Here is a 27,392-nt window from a genome sequence, read left to right on the forward strand (position 1 = left end):
GTTTGAGCCTCCTAGGTCATGACCTTTAGGTCAAATAAGGTCAAATAAGGTCAAACTCCAGGTTGGCCTCTAGAGTGCCCCCTGAACCCAGGCAACTGTTTCTAAGCAAAAGATCACAAGCCCCTTTGAGGTCAGTGACCCTGCTTAACCTTTTGAAGGTCATGGTGACCAAAATCATGCAAGACTGCTCTGAGTTTTGCATGTGAATAAGCGACAAAGATTCCGCTAGGCAATATGTTCCTAAACCAAAAAGTCGACCCGAGTTATCTTAGGTCAATGACCCGTTCTGACTTTTCATAAGTCAGTGGAAGATGTATAATGCGGTTCCTGCTGTCAATATATTCTAAATGAGCACCAGAAATTATCCCATACAGCAAGCCCTAGGGTAATAAGTCAGGTTGGTGTTGACATTGGTCTAACCTTTATACCTGACCTTAGGTCAACGTAATTTGCTCATTCAAAATTTGTGGTGCCTAAGAAAGCATCTCAGAGATGTATGGCTTCGTCAAACTTGCCGTTATTGTATCAGATTAAACGATGCCCTAGAAATTGCCTTTGCTGAAACCATGGCCTGTCTTTGACCTGCCATAGGTCAGCGACCTTACAAAGTAAATACAAATTGTCGCGTCAAACGATCCGCTATTCAACTGTCTGCAGTTACGCAACATTTGGCGCGCCTACGCCGCGCCGTTCGGAAACCATTTTGGAAAAACCTTCGGGGTGGTCAATTTGACCCCCACCCGAGCGCGTGTTAATTTATTGCAAAGGACCGCACACTGATAGGCTTATAAACTTCTTTCTACCCATGGTCTAATGTCGACGGAAATAAAACGCCTTCCGAACACGAGAGCGAAGTCAAGCCAATGCAGCAACAAATACCAATAAAATATAAAAATGTCATACATAGTACACACAAATTAAATCAAACGAATCGGCCAAGATGCTCCCGTGCGTCGTGAAGCCGTGTCTGTATGCGGAGTCACCACTGGAGCCGGCGTGACAGTCGGCGGCTGCGCTTCCGCGCACGGCGCCGATGTATTTTTGGCGCGGACAGCAGCCGGCCCGAGGAGGGTGGTGTCAGCGCCGCTGGCAGCGCGCGTCGCCGCTTCGGTCAGCCAGAGCTCCTCGTCTGCCCGGCCGCCGACGGCGACGGCGCGCCCTGCGCCCGGCGCGCCGCCCCATCGGCGTCGACTCCGGCCGGCGACTGGTGACAGCCTGCGGCGGGAGCGGGCCGACGGGACGGCCAGTGGCGGCTCGACCAGACGACTCCAGCCATGTGGACAGACGAGTGCAGCAGGCTCGGCCAGGCGCGTCCGCAGCCGCGCCGGTGAACTGGCCAGGCTGCTCTGCACTTCTCGACCTCTCTTCTGTCTTCTGGTCATTGGTACCGGTGGTTAGAGGCGAACCATCAGTAGGTTCGTTGGGGAAAATGGTGCACGCTGCTTACGGGCAGTCTTAAGTCGTCATACTGGACATCGAATCGTGTTTTGTTTCAACCAGCACTCGGTCCATTGCGCATCATCAGCGCGGCAGGATGACGAGAAAACACAATCCAAGCTAGTTACCGTGAAAGCATTTAGGAGCTTAAAACAGTCGATTGGCACGCTCCATGTCGATCCCGGTGAATTATGGGAACTTGGTGTGAAGCGCCTTTGATTCATCTGTTTCCGATTAGTTCCTGGCGTACTTGACATCATTCCACATCAAACATCGCGTCCAGGAAATCGTCTGTGATGCATCATGGCGGTCACTTGAAACGTCGGCAGGGACTGACTCTCCTCCGCTGTTCTCCTGGATTGCGTCCTTCCCTCGCGGGTGCCTACGCTTTGCCAGCTAAAAGAGGCCATCGGTACCACATGTGTCGGCCTACTTCTGGCCTGGTTTGTCCGTCCCTGCCTGACCTCGGCGCTCGTGCTGATATCGGCTGTAGCGCGTGACGTCGCGACGGGAACGCGACGTCGACACGGCTGTAGCGGCCCCGACTCACGTAGCTCCGACTCACGCAGCCGCCGCTAACCGTGGAGTCACGGCTGTAGCGGCTCCGACTCACGTAGCTCCGACTCACGCAGCCGCTACTGACCGCACGATCGCCAGAATGTGATGTCCACACACAAACACAAACACACACACACACACACACACACACACACACACACACACACACACACACACACACACACACACACACACACACACACACACCACACACACACACACACACACACACACACACACACACACACACACACACACACACACACACACACACACACACACACACACACACACACACACACACACACACACACACACACACACACACGCGCACACACACACACACACACACACACACACACACACACACACACACACACACACACACACACACACACACACACACACACACACACACACACACACACACACACACACACACACACACACACAGCACTGTCCTAATGTTGCCACACAGAGCTTTGGGACGGACCTGACGCAGCTAATACGGAAGTGTTTGATGGCGAAATTCCGCCCTCTGGAGATGTGTACCATGCACACCTTTTACTTATTTCGCATTTTAATCTCGTAGGCTGGTGGGCATGATTGATACCTATATTTGGGGGGTGAGTGGGATGGCTCTGTCTGCCAGCAGACCATGCAAAAGGTATTTAATTTTTGTTTTGAGAGAGTAGGAAGAAGCCAGTAAGTCTCCTGTGGACCAAGTAATTGCTTACCTTACCTGCTTGCAATACATGATTGGTAACCAGAGTTAGCCATTTTCTGCTTTAATCCGTCGAGTTTTGTCTTAGGACAAATTATAATGCCACAGGGCATGCAATGGGCTTATTTGTTCCATATTCTTGATTTGCCCCAAATTTCTTGAAATGGTCCGTCACGGCTGCTTTAACCAGACGTTTTCCATAGCTGTCATGGTTTGCTGACTGGCAACTGACTGTACTGTATACGCACTATATTTGTAACTCAGGGCTACTCTTAGCTGCATAGCAATTATTATTTGAGTTAAATATTAGTATGTAACAAATGGCTGGACCATCCCATTTAAAATGTGAAGCCAATGTCTCAAACTTTGTCGTTAAATATGAATAAACAAGCCTAAATGGACGCCTTTGCTGCAGCTGAAAAGGCAAGCAGCAATAATGGCATGGTCATCTAAAATTTATGTTGTTTTTGGAGAAGGGAGATTGTTTTGTGGAGCAAACCCATGATTGCCCTTGACATAGGTAAACCATGGCAATCAAAGTAAGTTGTTCAAAGTGATTTAAATTGTTTTGATTTTTGTGTTGTTAACTTTGCCTGATGTCAACAAGCACACACAAATGAAATGAATAAAAATGTAACTTGAAACCAGTCAAAAATTAGCTTTATCATGCTTTTATCACAAATGCTGCCGCCAACAGATAGGTGAGTTGAGATGATGTTCAACATACATGCTACTCTAAGTTGGGTTAAGTTGGTTAAGTGCATGGCAAGTGACGATAGGAATTGTGCAAGAATCAGTCATTCACAACTGGTGCTGTGATACAAACAGGTCAGACAGGATGAGATGAAGTAAGGCCTCTTTGGGATAGGCATGGTTAGGCTACTTTCATGGAAATAAGCACTGGTATTTTGTAAAAAAGTGACAAATGTTTTTTTTCCGACCCCATTTTAACGGAAGTCAGAGGTGTGTCTATTGTGTTTGACTTGGTGATGGATTGATGCGTAAAGTTTAAGGTTTTTTGTTTGTTTGAGTGTTTTATGCTTGTTGAATTTTCTGCTGTTCTTTTGTTGCAATTCTCGAAAATTGAATTTCTTTGCCTCGTTTTGTGTTAAAAGTGGTGTGGAAGGGAAGGTAAAGTGCATCAAATTATCGGTGATAGTAATTTTTTATGCACATTATACTGTCATGAAATTACTACGCTTTAATTTATTTTGTTTTACTTAAATGGCCTAAGATGTTAAAAACCAAAACAGTTTTGTCAGGCTTCTTATATTACGTCCATGCCAACTTGAAATAAATGTCTTTGTTTGCTGAAGCATCATTCACGAGCTCATAAGTTCGGTCTTTTGTGAATTGATTTTTTCACTCCTGCACAGTCTCTTTGCGGTGGAATTTTTCACTCCCACCCTAGTTCAAAAACGATTCTAGCTCCCTGGATTACGGTCAGCTTAGCTTCCCGGGAGTGAGGACCGGACTGGTTGATGACGTGTCTCAGGGAGGATGATTGGTTTGAGGGCTCCTATTGGCATTTTTTCGGCAATGTATTTTGAAAGGCTTTCATGGCTTGCTTTGCACTTGAGCACTCGCTAAGCAGAGCTTTGCTTATGCCTCAATGCCACCACCCAAGAAGGGCTGCTCCAGTTCATCGTACAATGTTGCCTCTGCTGTTTTTGCCAGACTTGGCTGCGCAGGTTTTACATGCCGCTACAGCTTAGTGCACCGCTATTACACTGCTACCCCGGGCCCGTGCATCCTCCTTGGCCCCTGCTGGCCAGGTGCCAGCTGACATTTCTATGTCGGAGGGTCAAACAAGCTGAGCAAACTGTTCTCCCTGGTACTCTTACCCAGTCCCGCTGGATTGCGGGACCACCATCTTCCAGATGATGTGAAGGATACATTATTCGTTGTTATCGGCTTTCATTGCTCTGGCTGTTTTGTAAGAGATTGAATGCGAAAAAACAGGTTCCATTTATTTTCTGGAATTAAAGAAAAATTTGTATTCCAAGAAGCAGCTTTCCAGCCCTAACAAATTCCGGACAGATGAAATGTCGCCCCTTTATGTCCACACGCCTTGCCTTCGGCCATAACAATATCGAATTAATGCTTCTACAATAGGAGTACCCGCATACCATCTTTCCATACGGTTGATGTGAAACATCCTGCCACACCTCTGTCCAGACATGTCAACTACTATAGCGATATTTAGCAATCATTGCACGGGTTCATGACTTACAAGTGCAAGGCTAGGTTTAAAACATCCCTTTTTGTGGTTTTCTTGCCTCGTTGAGAACAAAAATCCCAGCAAAAGCTGTGTTACCTGCTGAAACTGGTCATCCCCTTAGAAGCTGGGGAACCAATACAACCAGAACAAAGTCATCGACAACATATCTGTTCTTACAGATATCATTCCAAATCATTTGCTCGCATGTATGCAGATCCAGGATTTTACCAAATTTAGACCAGCAGCTTGTCCCTTGCCTACCAAGTTGGGACTCAGCCCACAAATATCCGGCACACCACTTTTGACTCGTGGCCAAGGATGGAACTTTGCGTTTTTCACTGTGTGTGGGGGGGGGGGGGGCGGGGCAAACCCATGAGTCTTACACCTTCTATTTCCAGAACCCATTTATTCACGGATTTATTCTGGTCATATTTTGGACTTGATATAAGAAAAGAGAATACAGCTCCTGGTTTTTGGTATTACGAGTTTAAAGTTCTTAGTATAAGCTAACGACCTTTAATATTCCTGGAGGCACTGGTTAAAGGGAATCCCCCACATTTGAAGATATCGTAGTACGCATGAGATATTATGAAATAAGCCCACTTATAACTATTGGTACATTTTTAGGTAGAAAAGACTGCTCTAGACAACGCACTCTCTCTGTTTAGAAAATATAGTCTTCAATAAGTCGTCTGACTACGTCCTTATTTACCTCGCACAGTACTGAGAACCAAGTGGCGGCCGTTATATTTGGAAATCGTGCTCATGAGCGCCAGATATGAACGAATGGACAACAACGTTTGTCTTAGCCTTGATCGCACAGCTAATGAAATTGCGAAATTTGAAGGACGCTGTTATGCCGTCATGGATGCCTGGGTGGCCTTGAAAGAGTTTACCCGAAAAAGTCTGCACATCTTCACGGGCATGTAGACTAGAAACTAAAAGGGTGTAGGTCCCATTTGGTAGAATAATATCAACAAGACAGCTTATCCTGAAAATTGCTGTCGTCACTTTACCAGGAGGTATTAGTTAACGACGATGCCAAAGAATTGTGACATCTTAAAAAAACGCTGACATGTGCAAATTTGGGAATTTTTCAAACATAACCTGATGATTGCCTGACATCGTCGTTAAGCTATTACATCTCGGCATGTTGAGGGCCGGGTATTTTCGCTTCACATCTCATCATGACTAACAACCAGACGCTCAAAGCCTTTATTGTTTGCGTCCATATGCAACGGGATCAGCAGTGACACACTTGAAGTTCGATGAATTAATATTGTATATATAACTTCATCGTTTCTGACCGTGCCTAAGCCCTTGGCTTGCCACGAATTTGAACAGCCAATTGATTAGATGAAATAGTGCCGCCGCCGCCGCCGCCGTCGACCAACCTTAAAATTTGGCAGTTTGGTTCGGAACCTCGTAAGCAAAAGAAAGGTGACCCATAGCACTAGCTAGCAAATCGGTGGCTGGGTGTGAAGTGATCCTCCGCGCTTGCCACTTCCACTGCAGTGTCCTTGGCTAACCCATTCACTTGTTCTTCGAGCCCGAAAGATATCGAATTGTTCCCTTCAATGGCATTCCGTGGCCCCTTGGTGAAGACCAATGCCAGACCAAAGTAATACCTGTTTTCAGTCACCACAATAGTCGGTAATGCTAGCGTGCAACAGTCAGTAATTTGCTACAATTTCGCCTGAGAAGCGTCTCACACGGGCGAGAAGTTGCGAAAAAATCCGCTCCACCCTCTTCCGGTGCACCGCAATGAGATCTTCGAAACGACCACTGCGCACTGAGACGAGCCGCGTGCGAGACGCTTGTCACACGCAGACAAAATACCGCGCTATCACTGGTGCTAAATGATCCAACAGCATACATCAAACAAGGCCGCTTCTGGTGCGTGCGCGTCCACGCTAAGACATGGGGTTGGCGACAGCACCGAAATTTTAAAGTACAGATCCAAAAATGAGGCACCCTCTGGATACCTGAGATGAGAAGCCAATAAATCACGTCACGCTTTTTGACATTCTCAACTCATCTCCCCTGGTCACGCTGCGTCCGTGTGTAAAGTGTAGCGTCTGTTTTTGGCCGCGTGTTGCTTGCCATGATAGGAAGCTAATTGTATCGAAGTGTAAGATTTTGCTTTTTAAAGGACTTGAACGTAATTTCCAACCGTACCTGGGCGTAACACTAAGGTTTTTACCCACCTCCTCCATTCTTCCTTGTTGCTCTTTGATCACGCTCCATCAAAACCCTCTTCCAACTCCATGCGTAACATATGATGTGGACGATCCATTTGGTATTGTGCTGTTTTTTCTCTCCCATGGCAGATCTTCGTGAATCAATTAGCGGATTCTTTTTTGCGCTACGCTCTCGGCATGGGTCCCGCTTTGCTGCACGAGCCCAGTTAAAAAAGTCACTCCAGTGAGCTGATCAACTTCTGCGCTTTGCGCTTTAGATCATAATAGGTGTGGAAAGGCAGGCTGTATGGTGTTTTCATTTGAAGATTTGAATGCGATGCAGGCTGCAATCGGTTATCGTCAACATCTGAGTCGCATGGAGAGCTGAGCCCAAACTGTCAGTCAGTCGCCGGGGCCCGGGTCAGAATCAAATCTACGTGTAGTGAATCGGAATCAGCGTCGGCCTTGCCCAACTGGTGTCGAGCATATGTCTGTTTCGTGCGGTATACTGTTGTACAGGCTCATCTTCCTTCGGTTAAATTGGCCAGGATTGGCCGGACAGACTCAACTTATTTTGAGGAAAAAGAACTGTACCTGGTTCAGCATGCCGACCAAGGTCAACAGACTGTGTTCCAGAAGACTACCTTTTTCGGTACAGTTCACATTGTCCATCAGCTGATCGACACAACAGCCGTCCATCAGCGCCCAGTTAGGCCGCCGTCCATCAGTGCCCAGTTAAGCTGCCGTCCACCAGCCCTCGCCAGAGCACACGGTCGGCAGACCGGCCGTCCCCGGCAGGCCTCGCGCGCACGACCCGGCGCCCGCCGCCGTCGGCTCCGGGTGACATCAGCGGTGACGCTGCGTGCGGCGGCGGCGGCGCGGCGCGGCGCAGCAGTTGTGTTTGTGGCCGGTCGGTGGACGGAAGCCGCCTGGCGGGCTAGTACGGAGCGGAGCGTTATGCCGAGAGGGAGGGCTGCCGGGACGCGGGCACGCCTGCTGCGAAGATTGTTCAGGAGCTCCACGTGAGTCCGCGCTGTGCCCGCGCGTGTGTTGGCCGCCCTTCGTAAGCCGACGTGTTGTTTCGCAGCTGTCGCGGGCTGTGTATTCTGCGTTTTAGTAACCATCAAATTAAATAAATCAGAAATGGAAAAGAGCGAATGAAATCAAGCTTTCCTGGCATGAGAAGGTATTTGTGGTCCCTTAAGGTGGTTTTGACATCAATAAATTCCGATTAACTGAGATATTATCACTTATGCGTCTTGCTTTCGACCGGTGCTCTCAGTGGCCAGAAACGCGACCACAGGGAATGTACCGCCGTCGTTACATGGCATTCGCCTGTCGTGGGGCGCATGGTAAGGCCGCAACCTTGCAGAATTCGTACGGTGTAAAGGGAATGGGCATGACAAAGACAAAGATGCTGGGTGTATCATGAGGGCTTATTGTAGCTTTATGCGCTCTTGCCTCATTTTTCACGCTACGAATTTCGTTGTGAGTTGTTCCGTGTGAGTTGTATACGCAGAGACAGCATTGGCTGACATCGGAATGTACCGGAGTGATTTTGTGGTTATAGATTTTAATGTGACCACCGAAACGTTAATTATCCTGTGACTTACAAAGAGTTTACAAACATTGGCAGTTACGTTCTGATAAATGGAACAGTTGTCGCAAAACGCATATGATGATATGCTTAATGAATTTGGATTGGAAACTCTTGAGGTTTGGTTGCCAAAAAATAAATGTGGGTGGTTAATGTATGAATATAGTTTTCAAATGAACGTAGAATGAAAAAGGAGAACGTAAAGCGATGTATATGAGCTGTTTGTCAGTGGTGAATTTAGCAATGTGCGGGTAGAAAAGTTGGTAACTATATCTTTTGAAGCTTTGTAGTCTATTGGGGTCACTTTGCCGAACGATAGCCTCAAGTAAGGATATTTGGGTAAACTAGAATTTAGACATAATGTTTTCGCCAGAGATAAACCAACGTAAACGTTAGGACGGACGGTGTCGGGCATTGTGGTACGGTAAGCTTTCGCTTCAAGTCTGCCTCATGGCCGGTAATTTCACGATTGCCTTGGTAGCGTTGGGGCTCACGCAACAAACGCTGCTTATCGCGGCAGTTGATCCCAGAAATCAACCCAATGAAAGGTGTATCTGTTACATCTTTAAAAACCCCAGTGCTGTGAAGGCCGCGGTTTTGTTGGTAACCTGTTTACGATGTGGCAAATGCTGCTAGACCACATCGTCCAGTTTTGTTTACCTGTGGCGGATTTATATGAATATCAAACTAGGGGTCAGTTTTGCATTCGCTCAGCGTCTCCTGTCAACACATGCCATGACTTTGCACCCAAATCGGTTGCCAAAGAAATCATGTCGCCCCTGTGTGCAGTGTCCGAACGCACCCTGTTACCGTATCTTGCACATATTCAGGGGCGCAGTTTCCAATGTCCTATTCTGTTGCCTCCCCATCCCCCACCCCCCTCATACTTTGATGAGACGGGTCAAGTCCGGGATAAGGCCGTTTAAGTGTAATCAAGGGGTCAGTTTAGTTGTTTCCCTGTTCAGCTTCCTTCCCCCAGCTTATTTTGAGAACTTACACTTTTGCACATATGCAATGGAACATCGAAGCTGATTGTCGTTAGCCAGAAAAGAGGAAACCATTGTTCTAATGGTGAATAATAAATAAATGCCGTTGCTGTGCCTCTAATCACAACACCAGCCGCCACCACCGCACATCGATATTTGCTTAATTTGTAGGCGGTGGAGTTACCTTCTCCCATGCATGGGATGATTGTGATAAGACGTAGCACAACAGCACAATTTGCTGCGGTCTGTATATTTGAAATATCGCTGAATAGTGCCAAAACAATCCAACAGTGGCACAAAACTAGACCAGATATAGCAAGAGATATAAATCGTGTAATAGAAATAGGTAGCATGCAAGAAAAACAGAACAAAACTCAAGTGAACTCGTTACTACCTCAGAGATTCAAAACAGTGACCGACTTAGTCGGGTGTACTAAAATGTACATGATATCGCAGTCTTCGTTTTCTGTAAGTTTTTACCAGTAAACAATTAATAAAAGTATTTTTTTAAGTTTGTTGTAATTTCGAGTTCGCATTTGTAATGTCCTATATGTACTGGGGCCCAGTAATGTTGGGGGGGGGGGCAGGCTCGCCATTGGGAGGGAGCAGATTGGACATCGGGAGGGGGGCAGATTGGACATTGGACGGGGGGGGGGGCAGTGGCCCATCCAAAGAGTGCAAATAGACAGCCTTACTTATGTGCGGCAGTGTTCACGCCCAACGTCGTCTTGCGAGTGATAATTAATCAAATGTTCGAAAAAGCCGGCGGACATCATGGTCCAGCAGCCAGGCCGGAATCCTTCGCGCCGCGTATTTCGCTGGTTACATCACGGCATGCGACCTTGGAGGGATTGCAGGCCAGCGACAATGGCGTCCGCATGATTTGTCAGTAGTCGCACACAGAATAAATGGCAGACATAAACGTACTGCGCATTCATCCCTGACGTCTAGGGGTGATGCATCTCGGAGACAGTTGCATTAGCACTGTTGAATTTACGATCCTCGGGCTCTGCCGGATCTGACCCTGTGGCTCTAGCTTCAGCACATGATCTTATCTCCTGTGTATTTTCAGCGAGCGATTAGCTTCGGAAAGATGGAACAACTCATATCGAAATAGATAGATTCGAGCCTGGTTTTGAAACTGAGTAACACAACACATGACATGATGACGTTTCAGCAGACTTCGGCCCCCCAACACCTTTTAATGGTACGCGACATAAACAAATGCCAAAATATTTTGCTAGGGAGGGGTGGTTGTGCGAGCCGACGCGATGTATACGGCGACACCGGATCTAGACCCGGCTGCTAGTTTACGTTGTACCGCAGTGAACACGTCTGAGCTCCGCCGGGCCGCGATGTCTAGAGTGGGCTGGAGGTCTGGACAGCGTGTTTATGTCCGCCGGCATGACGCAGGTGTGGGTCTGGTAGGCTACCGTGTGCCAATCGCTGCCTTGGAGGGTTCGGCGGCCGCCGTCCGCTGCCATATGCATGACGCGCTTCTGGGAAGCCCAGCCGGCTCGATTTTAGCCAGACATTCTGGCGCGCGCGCGCAGCTGGTGCCCCTGCTCCCGGAACGGTGTGATGCGTTTGTAGATCGGTCGGTCGCAGTCGGCTGCATACGTCATCCATTGGGCGAGTCGGAGCACAGATCTGGCTACGCAGAGCTGCTAGCTCAACGCAAACCCAAATGCGGTGAAATGTTCCCGACGAACCATCAACTCCGAATAGACGCGACGACCTGTGTGTGTGACTCAGAACACATCTGCACGCGACAAAAGGTTCTGCAAACGATTCCTTTGCTGGGATGGCAAAACCTAATATGGTACGAATCCAAACAAGGCACCCTGCACGATAGCCTGGCGTGGGTTATATTACAGTTTCTTGCATCACTGAGGAGCGTAGTTAAGCGGTGTTTGAAGCACGCGAACTGCTTGGGATCCAGGAGCGATAAAGAGGGGTCTAGGCAACCAGACTTTCTTGTACGCTATGTTTGACGCTCTATGAAAATAATATTGACACTACTCGCGGATGTGGCGGTAAAGTTGTAATCGTCCCATGCAGGGAAGAAGGCAATTCTACCGCCTATAAATTAACAAATATCGATATGCGGAGGTGGCAGCTGGTATTGTGATTAGAGTGACAGCAACAGCAAAGAGAAGTTTCTCAAAGTAAGATGGGGGAGGCGGAACAGGGAAAAAAACTAAACTTATCCCCCAAATACCCTTAATCGGCTTTATGCTGGACTTGACCGGCCTCTTCAAAGTGTGAGTGGGGGGGGGGGGGGGCAACATATTAGGAGACTGGAGACTGCGCCCCTCCATATGTGCGGGATATGGTAACAGGGTGCGTTAAGGTACCGCAACAGGGGCAACATGAATTATTTTGCAACCCATCTGAGTACACTGTCATGACGTACTGACGGGAGACGTCGGGCGAATGCAAAATTGGCCGTCTAGTTTGATATTCATAAATATCCGCCACAGGTAAACAAAGCTGAACGATGTGGCCTAGCAGCTTTTACCGCATTGTAGACATGTTGCGAAAAACCGTGGCCTTCACGATACTGGTATTATTAAAGATGAAGCTCAAACCTTCCATTGGGTTGATTTCTGGGATCAACTGCCGCGATAAGCAGTGTTTGTTGCGTGAGCCCCAACGCTACCAGCCAATCGTGAAATTACCGGCCATGAGGCAGACTGGAGCGAAAGCTTAACGTACCACAATGCCCGACACCGTCCGTCCAGCCCACGGACACGGCGACACGCTTTTTTCCCTCTTTTGATGACCGGGTTCGCAACGGGACGTTTTGAACTGGTTTATTTCTGGCAAAAACATCATGTATGAATCCTAGTTTACCCCAAATATCTTATACTTTGGGCCATTTGCCACCGGCAAAACAGCTCATAGACGTCGCTTTACGCTCTCTTTTCAATCCCAACTTCATAATACAATCAACTTTATACATATTCACCTACATCCATTTTTTGTCTCTAAACCTTAAGACTTTTCAAGCCCCACCCGAGCGCGTGTTAAATTTTGATCTGTCGAGAACGTGCGTGTAAGATGGTTGTAATACACACGTAGATTCTGGACAGTGCATTTTTTAAATGCATTGACAAATAGTTGACAGCTTACATACGTACACAATGACATATATGATTATATATATATATATATATATATATATATATATATATATATATATATATATATATGTGTGTGTGTGTGTGTGTGTGTGTGTGTGTGTGTGTGTGTGTGTGTGTGTGTGTGTGGTGTGGTGTGTGTGTGTGTGTGTGTGTGTGTGTGTGTGTGCTTGCGTGCGTGCGTGTGCATGCGTGCGTGCGTGCGTGTGTGTTTGTGTGAACATAGAAGGTGGATGGAATCCGAGAAGTTTGCCGTGGCTTTTCACCTAGATCTTTGATGTTTGAAGTTCTTCGAAGTTCTTTGAAATCTTTGAAATACTCTTTCGGGGACTTCCACGTCTTTGCCCCCCGCCCCCACTCATTTTGGAGAAATCGGCAGCAGTCATACGTCCACATGCTCTACTGCATTCAACCGCCGCCGCGGTGCGACACATACACTTACTGCATTCACCGCCGCCGCGGGTGTCACACATACACTACAGCAATTCACCGCCGCCGCGGGTGTCACATATACACTACGGCATTCACCGCCGCCGCGTGTGTCACACATGCACTACGGCATTCACCGCCGCCGCGGGTGTCACACATGCACCACGGCATTCACCGCCGCCGCGGGTGTCACGCATGCACACGGCATTCAGCCGCCGCCGCAGGTGTCACATATACACTACGGCATTCACCGCCGCCGCGGGTGTGACACATACACTACTGCATTTCTTCGCCGCCACGGGTTGTCACCCCCGCGCACAGTAAGCCCGTATGACGTCTGCACGGGGGTGAGAGGGGGGAGGGGTGCCGGTCAGGGCTGCCGCCGAAGGGCGGGCCGGGCCAGGTCAAGGAACCTCGGCGCGTGTTACAGCTGCACCCGTGTTTATCACGCCTTTTCATTCTTCTGGGCAATAATGCGTATTGTTCAGGAGCGGTCTTGCACACCCCACGTGCCGTGTTTTATGCGGTCGCCCCACTTGTTACACGGCGTTGGGGCGCCAGTTCCTGCCGCGGTGGGTGCCGTCCGCGGCTTTCCCGTGGTCGGCCAGCCGGTGGCGAGGTCGGTGCGGGGGGGGGGGACGGATGCCGCCGTCGTCTGACGTCAATGGCCGAGCAGGAAATCCTGCCTGTTGCCCGCACGCGTCCGGCGTGGCGCTCCTCCACCGCGTCCTGCCTTTCCAAGTATTGCCCAGAGACCGAGCGGAGCCAGGCGGTCGCGGCTTGGTGATTCGCTGAGCATGGCCAGGTCACGTGAGGTGGTGGGTCGCGGTCCAGGGTGTGAGGGGCCGTGCCGCATGTGAAGCTCGACCTCGACCATCCGACCGGGCTCCTTGATGCTAGTCACGGCTGATGTCCCGGCAAGGATGAAAAATGCCTTTTTTTTGTCACCAATGGAATTTGGAATCGCTGAATTGTCACCTGGAGCCAAATTTATCAGGAATCGTTCCAATACGACTCTAATTTTATTAAACCACAAAACAAACAAATTTAATGCAATGCAGCACAACCATCAAACATTTTCGTTTGGGAGTTCATTTTCACTAAAGTATCACTTGTTGGCATCAAACACTGAATGATGGTTAAGACAAACCAGCTTAGAGGTTTGTGATGATGATTTTAGGGCGCATAGACATCGAAGGTCAAATCACGTAATATCGGCCTAGAGGTGTGTGGTTTGCTTTTCAGTTGGGGAGGGGCTGCCTCTCCTAACCAGAGATGTAGTGTCCTCTTTTATCCATCATTTGTATTTCTAATTTTTCATCACCATTTTTTAGGTTCTAGCCCCACAACTTATTCTGAGAAACTATGCCCCTCCTCAAATTCCAAAAAGAAAGTTCGTCAAATCTGGGGAAAGGATTGTTTTAAGTGGATTTCGGACGTAAGGCCAACATTTTTCTCCTGCACCCCACCCCTGTCTTGTTACCTGTTCATTCGCGCCTTCTCAATTCCGGATCACACGCACGACGCTCCACAGTTGACGTCTGTATTTGAACTGCACCACCGGAGTCCAACGGAATCGCGTCAAGGTACACCGTGGCGCACAAGGCACGATAGCGATGTGGGGGAACTGGCTCCTAAATTGAGGACGCTATACATTTCACCTGGGACATCACATGACAGCCCCCCTCCCTCACCCCTACGTATTTTGCAAATATGCATCCTTTTGGCTGTTCATCTGCCGATAATCTGATTCTACAAGCACCTGAAAAATATCACTGCTGGTTTTGTGACACCATTGTACAATCAGCAGGAAGCGTTGGCGAGCTTTACTATCTTTGCATAATCACTGGTATCACTGGTACAGGCCTCTCACTTCCTAACGTGATCCCAGCCAACTAGTGCAAAACCCGCGCAAAACTGGTCTGAGCAGGTGCAAACGGAATTTTTTTGATACCTCTGGCGCCTTCATTTAGCTCTAAATGATGACAATGAAAGCGTTTTATCTCACGCCTGTCTACCGCTCAGAACGCTAAGTCCGAGGTGCGACGGAGTGTGAGAGGTCTTCACCAGCGATGCTCGGCATTTTATCTCAAAGCCGTTCTTCCACGCAGCAGCAAGATTTCCTGAATGAATCCTTGATATGTGTCGTTCCAACGTCCTTCGTTGGCCTCTGAAGCCACCGTTCGGCTATCAGCAAACGACGAGCCTCATAGGTCGGCAGGACATTTTCACGCCGTTACCCGGTGACGCCCTCCATGGTGAATCTTAAAACCGCACAGCGCCTTAAAAAAACTGACGATTGGCTACGTTCTTCAAGCTTCTCAGCTTCTTACACGAACACAACCAACGGCAGCCCACAGCCTCGCGCTGAACCCAAATCATTACTGTGTGGCGAACATTGAAGCCATGCGCGACGCTTTAAAACGCTGCCTGGCAGTCTGATCACGTCCTCGCAAGGTTGCTGCGGCCAGCCACCATTCTCACGACTAGTAATAAGCCTAGTTATCTGGTATATTGGCCCTGTGTAGCATGTGAAGCGAATGTTGGCCGACAAAAAATCCGTGAAAGGACTGATCTGAGGGGCATTGGAAAAACACTGTGTCACCACTGACCCGTGACGTCAGCAGTGAAGTATAATTTTCTAGTATATGTCTGTCATCCACTTACAACTATCCTGATTAAAGCTTCTATCTTGTGGCTCAACTTGCTCATACAGCGAAACGTCAACGTTTCGACATGCGCTCTGCACAACCCCACGCTGCGAGCGTTAGCGAATGCAAACTAGTACTAAGTTTTGGGCTTCATCTAGCTAGGATGGTCTGCTGTAATATGGTCTGGTTGGTTGTATTGTTTCCATTGTCGCGATTGTCACCAGTCTACTCACAAAATTGTCCATTTTTGTTACCAGTGGTATCCGGTAAATGAGAAGATTTTTCACCCTTGTATTTTGGTCCCTATGCATTGGTTGGAAGTGATTTGTTGTGTTCCTGGACGTCAAGGCGCACGCATTGCCCCTTCCGGTCGTGGTACAGCATAACGCACATAACTATCGGTGACTATATGCGCTATACAACGTGGTCTCCTACTCCATGTGGTGTACGGTGCACACCTCATGGGAGATGGGCGCGCTCCGCAACTCCCTGCAGCACCAGCATCTTATGCCAACGCCGCCCGCCGCAGCCCGCGCGCCAGACGGCAGCAGCTGGCTCGGCCGGAGCCGTCGCCAGCGCGGCCGTCAGCCCTCGCCGGCCGGAAGTGCAGGATAGCCGGCGTCGGCGGTGATGGTGGCCGACCCCACGGGCCATGCCACCGCAGCCGCCGGCGGGCCCGCGCCTCGCCGTAATCTCACGCAATCGCCGCTACGGGTTTATTGCTTCCGATGTTGACGGTTATCGACGTCCAGTCTGGGAAAGCGGACCTCGTGATTGCCTCGGGTTTTCCAGAGAGAGGCTTGGTGGCAGGAATCGATTCGTCTCGTTTGTTTGTTCTTGGAACGTGAGTGATGCAAGTCCACCAACTCTTATGAGCAATTGACCTCTCGTGCAGCCCTGTAATTAGTGATATCTCTCAGTTTTCCCGCATACGCGTCTGGAGTCCCGCTTCGATCACGGATATAGCAAGCAAACCGCAGGGGCCTGTGCTGCCTACTGCTCTAGCAACTTGACATGTTTGGCGGCCAGACACGTGCCCGACTTTCAATGATGGGTGACGGGTCCCGCAGGTACTCCCTCCACCCACCCATAACGAGATCCAGAACGAGTTTTCGGGGATCCATCTCGGGGATTCCGGCACACGTCTGCCAGTTGCTGATGGCGATGTCGGGGCTTGGCAGTTTGGTTGCACGTATCTCCGGGACTAGGTGATGGAAGCACCTCATCACAACTTCCAACTGGCCGTGCTTCGGCGGTAATATGCCTGGTGAGCGAACCTGCACATCCTGGTAGACGGGATACATTATTGAATTTGAAATTGTAATCAATGACACCGCTCGAACCGCTTCGATAATGCTGCAAATACTTCTGAAATGACCGGGAGTAGTTTAGAAAGCCTCATGTGCTGACACAACCGTCGTCAGCGGTACGCGGTCTGCTCTCACGCGGGAGTCTTAAGCGCATAGTGACGCACGCCCCAGGCACGAAGAGAGCCTCGGCTGGTGGTCCCCCCAGGCGCGAGAGAGCCGCGCCTGGTGGATCCCGGCCCCAGGCGCGAGAGAGGCTTGGACTGTCGGCTCTCGGCGCTGTCAGCCCGCGTCCAGCGGGAACGCGAAAGGCGACCAATATGTGCAGGCCTGCGAACACCCCGGGGTCTGTCGTCCGCTCTGCAGCGAGCATCACGTGATCGCCGCGGGCCGAGTGCGTCACTCCGCTCGAGCGGTGGAACGCCGCGCCACTGTTGACTCAGCTGTTGTAGGGCAGCAGCCTTGGGTAGGAGCGAGGCTGGTCCGATACAGTGCTGTCAGCGGCCAGTGAAGGCGCCTGCTGCAGCGTGGTGATTGGTGGAAAGCTGCGCGCTTCAGTGCTGTGTTCTGTGAAGCTGCCTATGCTGGCGTGGGGTAATTGAGGGTGTCGTGGAGAAGGGGGGAGGGCTGTTCCCAATTTTATAAGCACTTAAAATTTGGCTTAAAGGTATTGACTGGAAATCAATAACCAAAAATGGCTGCCCCCCAGCTTGAGAGGACTTCCGTCGTCTCTGACTTCAAGTTGCACGCGTGGGATGTCTGGGATCAGAAGAGGGCTTGCAACTTGCTTGCTTGGGCGGCTTGCACGAGGCCGACGTGAGGCTTATCTCGTTTCAACTGTGACTGCTGGCTTTTCATGTCTAGGTCATGTAGCTTCTTGTATGTGTGGTGTTGTGTACGAAAGTACGTCTCGTCGGCGACGTTTTTTATTTTCCCCGCGGCGAATCAAACGTCTTTCCTTCCTCCTCTGTCCCTGGCGTTGTCCTATGCAACTTCTGTTCCTGGCGTTGGCTTACTCTCTGTCCCTGGAGTTGGCCTACGGACCCTCTGTCCCTGGCGTTGTGTCAGCCTACAGTCCCCTGCCCCCAGCAGTGCCGGCCTTCGGTCTCTCCGTCCCCAGTCTTTGGTCCCTCGGCGTCTGGTCCAGGTCGTTTCGGTCCCTTCCCCTGTGTCGGCCTTCGGTCCCTCCGTCCCTGCGTCGGCCTTCGGTCCCTCCGTCCCCAGCGTCGGCCTTCGGTCCCTCCGTCCGCAGCGTCGGCCTTCGGTCCCTCCATCCCCTGTGTCGGCCTTCGGTCTCCATCCCCAGTGTCGGCCTTCGGTCCCTCCGTCCTGCGTCGACCTTCGGTCCCTCCGTCCCCTGTGTCGGCCTTCGGTCCCTCCGTCCCCTGTGTCGGCCTTCGGTCCCTCCGTCCCCTGTGTCGGCCTTCGGTCCCTCCGTCCCCTGTGTCGGCCTTCGGTCCCTCCGTCCCCAGTGTCGCCTTCGGTCCCTCCGTCCCCTGTGTCGGCCTTCGAGTCCCTCCGTCCCTGCTGTCGGCCTTCGGTCACTCCGTCCCCATGTGTCGGCCTTCGCGTCCATCCGTTCCCTGTGCGCCTTTCGTCCCTCAGTCCCCTGTGTCGGCCTTTCGGTTTCCCTCCGTCCCCTACTTTGTGTCGACCTTCGGTCCGTCCGTCCACCTTTTGTGTCGGCCTTCGGTCCCTCCGTCCCCCAGGAGTCGGCCTTCGGTCCCCTCCATCCCTGTGTCGACCTTCGGTTCACAGTTCCCGTCCCCTCTGTGTCGACCTTCGAGTCCCTCCATCCCCTGTTGTCGGCTTCGGTCCCTTCCGTCCCCCTGTGTCAGCCTTCTGGTCCCTCCGTCCCTGTGTCAGCTGACCGTCCCTCTTGTCTGGCAGTGCGGTGCGCCAGTGTCGACAGCGGCTGGGCTTTCTTCGGGCGGAGGCGCCAGCGACAACAGCATTTTCGGTGCGACCGGACCGGGCGCAGGCCCAGCAGTGGGCCACCTCCTTCCTCAACCCTGATCAACTCCAAATGTGAGTACAGCGGGTGCGGAGTCGCAGCTGTCCGCACGCCCGTGTGCTTCGACCGGCACTCGACAACGTCCCACGCGTCTTCCGCGGCGGCGTGGCTCTCGCTGCGGGCACTGAACTCTTGCTCATCTCCGAGTGTGTACCGCACCCAGGCATTGGCTGCAGTGTGCCGGCCTGCCGCACGCAGGCCCGATACCTTAGCAGACTAGCCCGGTCGGATAACATGCTGGCGCGTAGAAAGTCGCGCTTGGCCTGGGCGCAGTAAACCTCAACCGGGTTTCGCAGACGCCGACATTCTTCTGTGAGGTCGGTCTCCCACCGTACCCTCGCCATGACCGGTACGCGTGGTCGCGCTCCCGCGTCACACACACCAGACCGGGATTCGCCTCAATCCAGGGGCAAACGTGGACGGCGGAGTGTCGCTGTTTCCAGAGAACAGTGCACATGAATGGCCTTTGACCAGACGCATATGAACTCCAGCTCCTCCGCCGCACTTACGGCCCGGTACAACGGGTCCCAGTCTGCCTGCAACAAAGGCAGACTGGACGCGCCTCAGCAGATATCACGCCAGGGGCAAGCACGAAAAGAAACAGGATGTGAGTGCTGCCACCTGAACGGGGCACGAGGGATGGTGGCGAGATGGTCTGCAGTCGGCGCTGGCGGCACCAGACCGGTGTCCTCCAGTTTAGGCATGCTGGTAATGACGTGGTGCAGGAGAGTCGCTGTCGGCTCAAGATGGGTAGGTGTGTCAAAAAACCGCACGAGACCCAGATCTTTTAAAAGAGACAAGTAGACACGCACAGCTGGATTGTCGGGACGCATGAAGTCAATGTTAAAATCACCGAAACAATCACGCGTCTCCCAATGGCACCAGCCGCTCCTGGTTGGTCCTGTGCCTCGCCAAGGCCGCCTGATGTCGGATCGGACGGAGGACGACAGACAACGCCCACAGTGGCCGGGAGATGTCGGCCGCCACTCCGGCGCTGAGTGGCGGCCGACATCTCCCGCGGTGCCGGGAGATGTCGGCCGCCACTCAGCGACACCCACAACGACTCGCATACTGCACTGGCACTGGAGATGGGTGACAACCCCCCGCAGCGCCGGGTCGGGCGGTCCCTGCGCACCAGCCGGTAGCCGGGAAACACTAAGATCCTGACCGTGACTGGGTCAGTCAGCCACGTCTCGGTTATGCACGTGACGTCCAGGTCATGGGCGCGTACGGTCTGAAGCACACAGTCCATTCCCAGGACTGACGACCGGACATCTGCGTGGATGATCGACAGCGTGCCGGCTGGCCTGGCAGAACTGGTGCGGGAGGTGCGTGCTGACTGCAGGGTCTGCCCGATGGTCGGGCGGGCCAGCACCGAGAGCGTCCGGGGCCGAGGCGTGACACAGCGCGACGGCACCCAAGAAGCCGATGATGGCTCACGGGCGGCGGACAACGTGCCGACAGTCAGCGTCCGCCGACTGTCGCACTGTCGCACTGTCGTCCGCCGTGTGGGAGTGTCGCAGCCGTTCTCGCCGTCCGGCTTCTTCATCCCCCCCGTTCGTGCGCGGCTCCAGTACGACAGAACCACTGGTGGCTCATCCGACCCAGCTGGCCACGACCTGAATCTGCCTATGGTCTGCCAGGCGGACCGCAGCTGTGACCTCGTATCACGGCCCAGCGCCAGGTCAAGGCCACGTGGTCGCGATGGGATCCGGCAGAGTGCAGCAGCGTAGCTGCATCTGAACGCTGGTGGTTGTAGACATCCTCACATCTCTTCCAGAATCGGTATAGAACGGTTAGAGCGAGCGGCTAGGCGTCACCCATCCCATGGAAGCTGACATTTGGACAGCACCAACAGCCGACACAAAGGCAGTTAAAAAACGGCTCCGCCGTCAGCTCTGTCGACCCTGAAGCCGAGTGCGAAAATCCAATGCAACACATCACACTCCATTGTGTCTACAAATGCAATGGAAAATGCGGCCGGTGGATAGTCAAGTACCAACGATGTGCGATGCCTGTGTGCAGTCTGTCAAAGGAAATGCTCCACATTTGAATGTATTGAGGCAAGCATCAGATATGATGAAATGCGCTCAGTGAAGGGGCTTATTATTGAGGGGAATCGAGCGGAAATGTATTAAGGAAAAAGCTGCTTGAGAGAGCCAAATTTCTCTATTAAGTAAACGTGCTTTTTTATATGTAATTGTTTCATCGCGTCATGGAACGTTTGTATGCGGCACACACGTGTAGTTTTTCAATCTCCCGAGAACTGGCCGCGACGCTGTTGGATTTGAGTTGAACCAATATCCTTAGCTGCTGGTGTTTTGGCACTTTCTCGCGATGTTCTTGCATATTTACCGGTGATGCTAAGGCGCTTACCTGCATCCACATACTCGGTTATAAGGCTATTCTCAAGTTATTTCATAACAAGTCTTATTCTCGTAATAACTGGGCAGAATTTATCACTTCTTGCCATTATAAAACACCAAACGTAATGCGTGTCAGGATTTTGCATAGCTTGTGCAACATTGTTTGGGAGCCATCGAGGGCCGTTATGTCTGCAAATCGTGCTCACGAACGCCAGCTGTGAACGACTTGACACTTACGTTTATCTTAACCTGGATGCCACATGGCCGTGGCATGACAGGATTTGAATAATGTTATTATGGCGTCATGGATGCCAAGGAACCTTGAAATAGTCTGAACGAAATAGTCTGAACATCTTCGCGGGCGTGTAGCTCAGAAACCAGTATTTTAGGTCTGAAGATGGGCAGGGCTGTGAACTGCACCGAATGATCTTCAGGATGGTTTGTCAGCTCAAAAGCCCATCCAAATGTGGAACACTCCCTGTAAGCTACACAGGTCGATTTTTGTGTTGCTTAATGTGCACACCTGTTGCAGATGGAGTGGCGTTGTTCAAAGGATTCCTGTCACAAGAGTTTGCTGATGAAAATCTGGAATTCTGGCTTGCCGTTGAGGATTTCAAGAAAACGCGACACTGCAAGTTACCAGCCAGGGCTCAACAAATCTATAATGAGTTCCTGGCTGCACAGGCTCCGAAAGAGGTGAATGTCTGATTACTCAGGTTCTGTGAGAAGCGAGTGTCTGGCTGCACAGAAGTCGGGGGAGGTGGGTGTCTGGCTGCACAGGCACTGGGGGAGGTGGGTATCTGGATGTACAGGCGCCGGGAGAGGTGAGTGTCTGGCGGTACAGGCGCCGGGAGAGGTGAGTGTCTGGCGGTACAGGCGCCGGGAGAGGTGAGTGTCTCGCTGCACAGGCTCGGAGAGGTGATTGTCTGGCTACTCCGGCCCCTGAGAGAGGTGAATGCTTGGCTGCTCAGGCTTTGAGAGAGGCGATCGTTATCGGGCGCTATACTGGTTTGTAGCAGTGGAGCGTGCCAGCACTGGTTTCCAGACTGGTCGTAAACGAATCTCGTATCCGCAAATTGGCTTTGTGGTACTTGTCTGCTCGTCGGTTCATTTAAGTTTAAAACATTGCATTCAGATGAAAGATCTCCTTAAATATAGCACGAAACGTCTTAAAGTAATTACTTATGGAAAGTTGCAACAGGTAGGTGAAGCTGCAACAAGATGGATGAGTGAGATTCCAGCGAAATGCTTTGATTCGTTTAGGGATATGCCCATTGCTGTGTACTTGGGTCGCAATCGGTGTCCGAGTTTCTCCTGTGTGCCCGTTGTTGCCAATCATAAGTGTCGGCCGATGCCGTCCTACTGCGGTATCTCGGGATGGCGCAGACGTGTGAAATTAAGTACGCACACTCCCGCTGGTTCACGGCTCGGAAGTGCGGACCTAACTGACGTCTGTTCCTTCCCCTCAGATCAACATCGACTCGTCCACACGGGCGGTGATCGGTAAGCGGCTGTCGGACCCGGATGTGCAAATGTTCGACGCGGCTCAGCGGCGTGTGCAGCACCTGATGGAGAGCGACATCTTCCCACGCTTCCTCCAGTCAGAGATGTATCAGGAGCTGTTACGCGACGAGCACTCGAAAGCCGGGCGCGCAGGTAGCCCGGCCGGCCGGCCAACGCCACTTCAGGCTGTGAGGGGAGGCTTGTGCGCCGGGTCGCTGCAGGGCGTGCGCTATCTCTCCGGACGGGGAGCACATATCACAGGAGAGGCCTGACGGTTCTCGACGCGTCGGCGGCGGCGCTTCGACTGGGCGGCTGCGGCGGCGCCTTCGACCCAGTTCAGAACAGACCACGCTGGGATCTGCGGCTCGCGGAGGGAGTCCATGGCGCCACCTGCACCGTCCCGGCTCACTCGGTTCGCGCCCCCGCTTTGGCCAACGGCTCCCCCTGAGTCCAACATCAGTGCGCGTCGTTCAGCGAACTCCTGTTTGGAGCGAGCCGAGCGCCGCGAACCGTTTGTGTCGCTTTGGTCAACACCTGCCGCCGGCCCGACCGAGACAGGCGCTGCTGGTGCGTACAAGAAACCAGAGGCTTTCGGAAGTTGTCTGGTGTCATATACTTCTACGAGTGTCGTTACCAAATGAGCGTTTTTCATTCGATCAAAGATTAGAGTACGAAGTAGCATTGTTGCCGGTCATTTTTTGCTGTGGTAGAGATAGAAGGACCATATGACAACCGCAGACGGAACTCATTAATTTAGCTCAGATGCTATGGGCTGACGTTACGGCTGGAATGACATCCTCTGTTTTTGATGTGGTGGGCAGGGCTGGCTCCGACAGTCGGTCATGTGGATCTGATCGACTGTTAGGAAGGTTCAGTGTCAGTGGCTAGCATGTCACACAGAAACTGTGGAATGCGTTCAGCGTGTTGACTTCGATGCCTGTTGGTGGTTGGTGAGATACCCAGTGCATGCCCGTTAGATGAGCCAGTGGTTTGAGGTTTGAGAAGCCGGGGTCTGATGCACTGCTCGCGTCCGTCTCGGGAGCCAGTGGGATGTGTTCGTTCATGTCTGCATGCAGGGTCAGCGATCTCGTGCACTGTTACCGCCTGGATGCAGTCAGGGAGCTGGAGCACGGTTTCTACTTGCTTAGAGAGTCAGTGATCCAGCGTCCAATTTCCAGCTGTTTGGAGAGCCAGTAATGTGGCACAGAACGCCCACTTGCATGGTGAGGGACCGACGTAGCGCATCATTTCCACCCCTGTGGAGAGTCCGGTGCCACCTGTTTTGGGCGTGAGCGGTCCGACGCACATTGCCCGCCCGTGTGGAGGTCAGGGATCGGATAGCCGGAGGACGCTGGTCGCTGCACCGGGGGGGGGGGGGGGGGGGGGCTCGGACATGACCGGGTGTCCGACGTGTCCACACGTCCCATGAGGCCGTCGTTGATTGGGTCGGTACGTCTGTGGTGGCTGCTCCAGGCTGGCGGCCCCGGGCTGTGCCAGAGTGCGCCGATGTTTGTCTGGTGGGTAGCTGATCTGATATTACCTAGACTTAATACATGCAGAAGCTCGTGTGAACTCGGTTGCAAAGCAGAACCGCTCAAACGTCGCGGGCGCTGAGGTCCATAACACGACGCGTCTACCCAGCTGCACTGTCCGCCGCAGCCGGCCCGCGGTGCTGCCACAACACACACAGTGACGTCCCCCACTGGCTCACGCCGCGCCGTGTGAGCGTCAGCGGGCGGCACTTCGGGTATTCAGTGGCCCCAGCTGCCGAATCCCGCCTGCCCTGAACAGAGCACGGTTTTACTGTTGGACCCAACGCCCCTGTGGCGACGTCAGATGGTGTTAGGCCGAGCCGCCAGGCGCCGCCACGGGCCGCACGGGAAGCTCCAGAACAAAAGATCGTAAGGAAAAGAACGTGTGCATGTAGTGCGCACGCGATTGTTCGTGAGCACGGGCACGTAATGGATAACATACGTATGACGAAGGTAGGCAACTAAAAAATCATAGGCAAAGGTGTGCACCCACAACTTCGTAGGCAAGGCATGGACTGTAAGCATGGATCGTTTAGGGCTAAATTTTCTGCACAGTTCTCTTATGGGAGTGTAGCAGGGCAGATCGACCACAAGGGTACCAAATTCTGCATCATCATTTCGTAAATTTCCCTGGAATACGGTCTTCGCGGGATGATCCAACTCGTAGGTTTCGACTGTGGAATCATTAGCTTATTCTGGCGCATAACAAAAAACTATACCGTTGGACGATGTTTGGTCAGTGCAAAGAAGGTCCTGACCAATGTGTGTACAGCAGGGATGGTACAGCGGTGGCATCTTTCTCTTTGGCCTTCAAGTTAGTTGGCTACTTCAGAAAAGCGACTATATGCTGGGTGGCACGCGCGTGTCCACCAGTCATATTTCACAAGCCAGGTAGGTGACTGGCCAAGGCCGTCATCTTGTATCAGTGGCGGGCTCATAACGCATTAAGCGGGAGTCGTCGACAGACTCGTCGTCAAGGAGGGAAAAAGAAGGGAACACAACAAAGAACGCAGCAGATCTTAATCACCGGTACCATGCAGAAGGACGCCGACCGGCTTGGCCTGGCTCCCCAGCGGAACGCTGCCAGGCTCGATCCGGCCGCTCACACGGCACGCGGCTGGAGCTGCCGGTTGGCGAGTTCGGCCGGAGGCGGTCGGTTGGCGAGTACGGCGGGAGACGGTCGGTTGGCGAGTTCGGCCGGAGACGGTCGGTTGGCGAGTACGGCCGGAGACGGTCGGTTGGCGAGTTCGGCCGGAGGACGGTCGGTTGGCGAGTACAGCCGGAGATGGTCGGTTGACAGGTGGGCCGCAGACAGTCGGTTGGCGAGTACGGCCGGAGATCGTCGGTTGGCGAGGACGGCCGGGGACGGTCGGTTGGCGAGCACGGCCGGAGACGGTCGGTTGGCGAGTTTGGCCGGAGACGGTCGGTTGGCGAGTACGGCCGGAGACGGTCGGTTGGCGAGTACGGCCAGGGACGGTCGGTTGGCGAGTACGGCCAGGGACGGTCGGTTGGCGAGTACGGCCGGAGACGGTCGGTTGGCGAGTACGGCCAGGGACGGTCGGTTGGCGAGTACGGCCGGAGACGGTCGTGTCTGGGATAGCAGCCGGGCCCATCCGGTCCAGGCCGCTGCGTGTTAGCTGTCCGAGCGTGAGTGCCACTGAAGCCGTGGCCGAAGTGGCCGCACTCCCGGCCATGATCCGGGTTGCTGCTGCTGGGTACAGGTTGGATGCCCTGTTCATGTTTTGGGCGTGGTTTGAAAGAGATTACACATGCCATCATAATCACATCTTTCAAGATAACCGATCTGTCCGCATTTTGATCGATGCCGTCAAAGCTTTCGGAAGTCACGATTAGAAGTAAATGGGGGAAAAGAGTCACGTGGCACATCTTGGTAAACCGACAGGAACTTTCAGACTGATGCGTATTTCCATGCCGGCGGATAGCATAAACATCCTGGGCGCTGGTTTAGCGCCACGCATAATTGTCAGAGGGGTGAGCATTGGAGATTATAAAATTAACTTTAAATACCCGGCATCAAAGCAATCTTTCTTAAGGCCAAATCACAGTCGCAAGGTACTTACATATATGGCGGCTGACGCGCATGACATGCACGCAGGTTAAACGAGCCATCTTGCATTTGATTTCAAACCACACGATGGATTTCTGTGTGACGGACCTAATAAACATGCAGGTAGTCAAAACCCGAGTATTTAAGACAGGAGAGTCTTCATGCATGGACGCCTGTTGTGAAACGGGGGGGGGGGGGGGGTAGCTGGCTGTAAGCAAACGCGCCAGTGGATTCAATTGGTTTCGCAACCTCGCATCTCAAGGTCTTCTGATTCGGACCACCCGCGTTCATCCGGCAAACGCACGCTTGGTGCCTCGTCCACCTCGGCCAGCGCCTCTCAGCGCGGGGCGTCGTGACCATCTCGGCCAGCGCCGCTCAGCGCGGGGTGTCGTGACCACCTCAGCCAGCGCCACTCCGCGCGGGGTATCGTGACCATCTCGGCCAGCGCCGCTCAGTGACCAGGTGACGGGAGCAGGTAACCTGAGGTCACCTGCTTCTGAACGGCCAGATTTCGTGTTCTTGCTTTCGATCGGTGTCAATTTGGAGAGAAGCGGTAAAGCGGTCCGAGTTTAGACTTGGCTACACAGATGGCGGCAAAAAAATATTGGCGGGTTGTCCTATCCTTGGCTCAACAGTACACACACAGCACACGCACGCGAGCGATCAGTATGTAGTG

At 52.3% G+C, this 27,392-nt stretch overlaps 1 protein-coding gene and 1 long non-coding RNA gene across 2 annotated transcripts in view; both read left to right on the top strand.

Moving 5' to 3' along the window:
• LOC119101530 (uncharacterized) overlaps window positions 1-19,163 on the top strand; it is a 34,741-nt gene extending 15,578 nt beyond the window's left edge. Inside the window, exon 3 of the long non-coding RNA XR_005094573.1 lies at window positions 19,124-19,163. This is a non-coding gene — a long non-coding RNA (uncharacterized LOC119101530). The remainder of the gene's footprint in view (window positions 1-19,123) is intronic.
• Window positions 19,164-19,196: 33 nt separating this feature from the next.
• On the top strand, window positions 19,197-25,043 carry LOC119100249 (regulator of G-protein signaling 8-like; the record flags this gene model as incomplete). The annotated part of the gene is given in 5 exon segments (XM_037223356.1): window positions 19,197-19,238; window positions 19,240-19,261; window positions 22,146-22,309; window positions 23,083-23,269; window positions 24,976-25,043. Coding segments are annotated over 5 exon segments (483 nt in total), but the record flags the coding sequence as incomplete, so codon positions are not given.
• Window positions 25,044-27,392: the final 2,349 nt, after the last annotated feature.

This window comes from Pollicipes pollicipes, unplaced genomic scaffold (assembly GCF_011947565.3).
Source record: "Pollicipes pollicipes isolate AB1234 unplaced genomic scaffold, Ppol_2.1 Scaffold_4881;HRSCAF=5763_pilon_pilon_pilon, whole genome shotgun sequence".
NCBI lineage: Eukaryota > Metazoa > Arthropoda > Thecostraca > Pollicipedomorpha > Pollicipedidae > Pollicipes > Pollicipes pollicipes.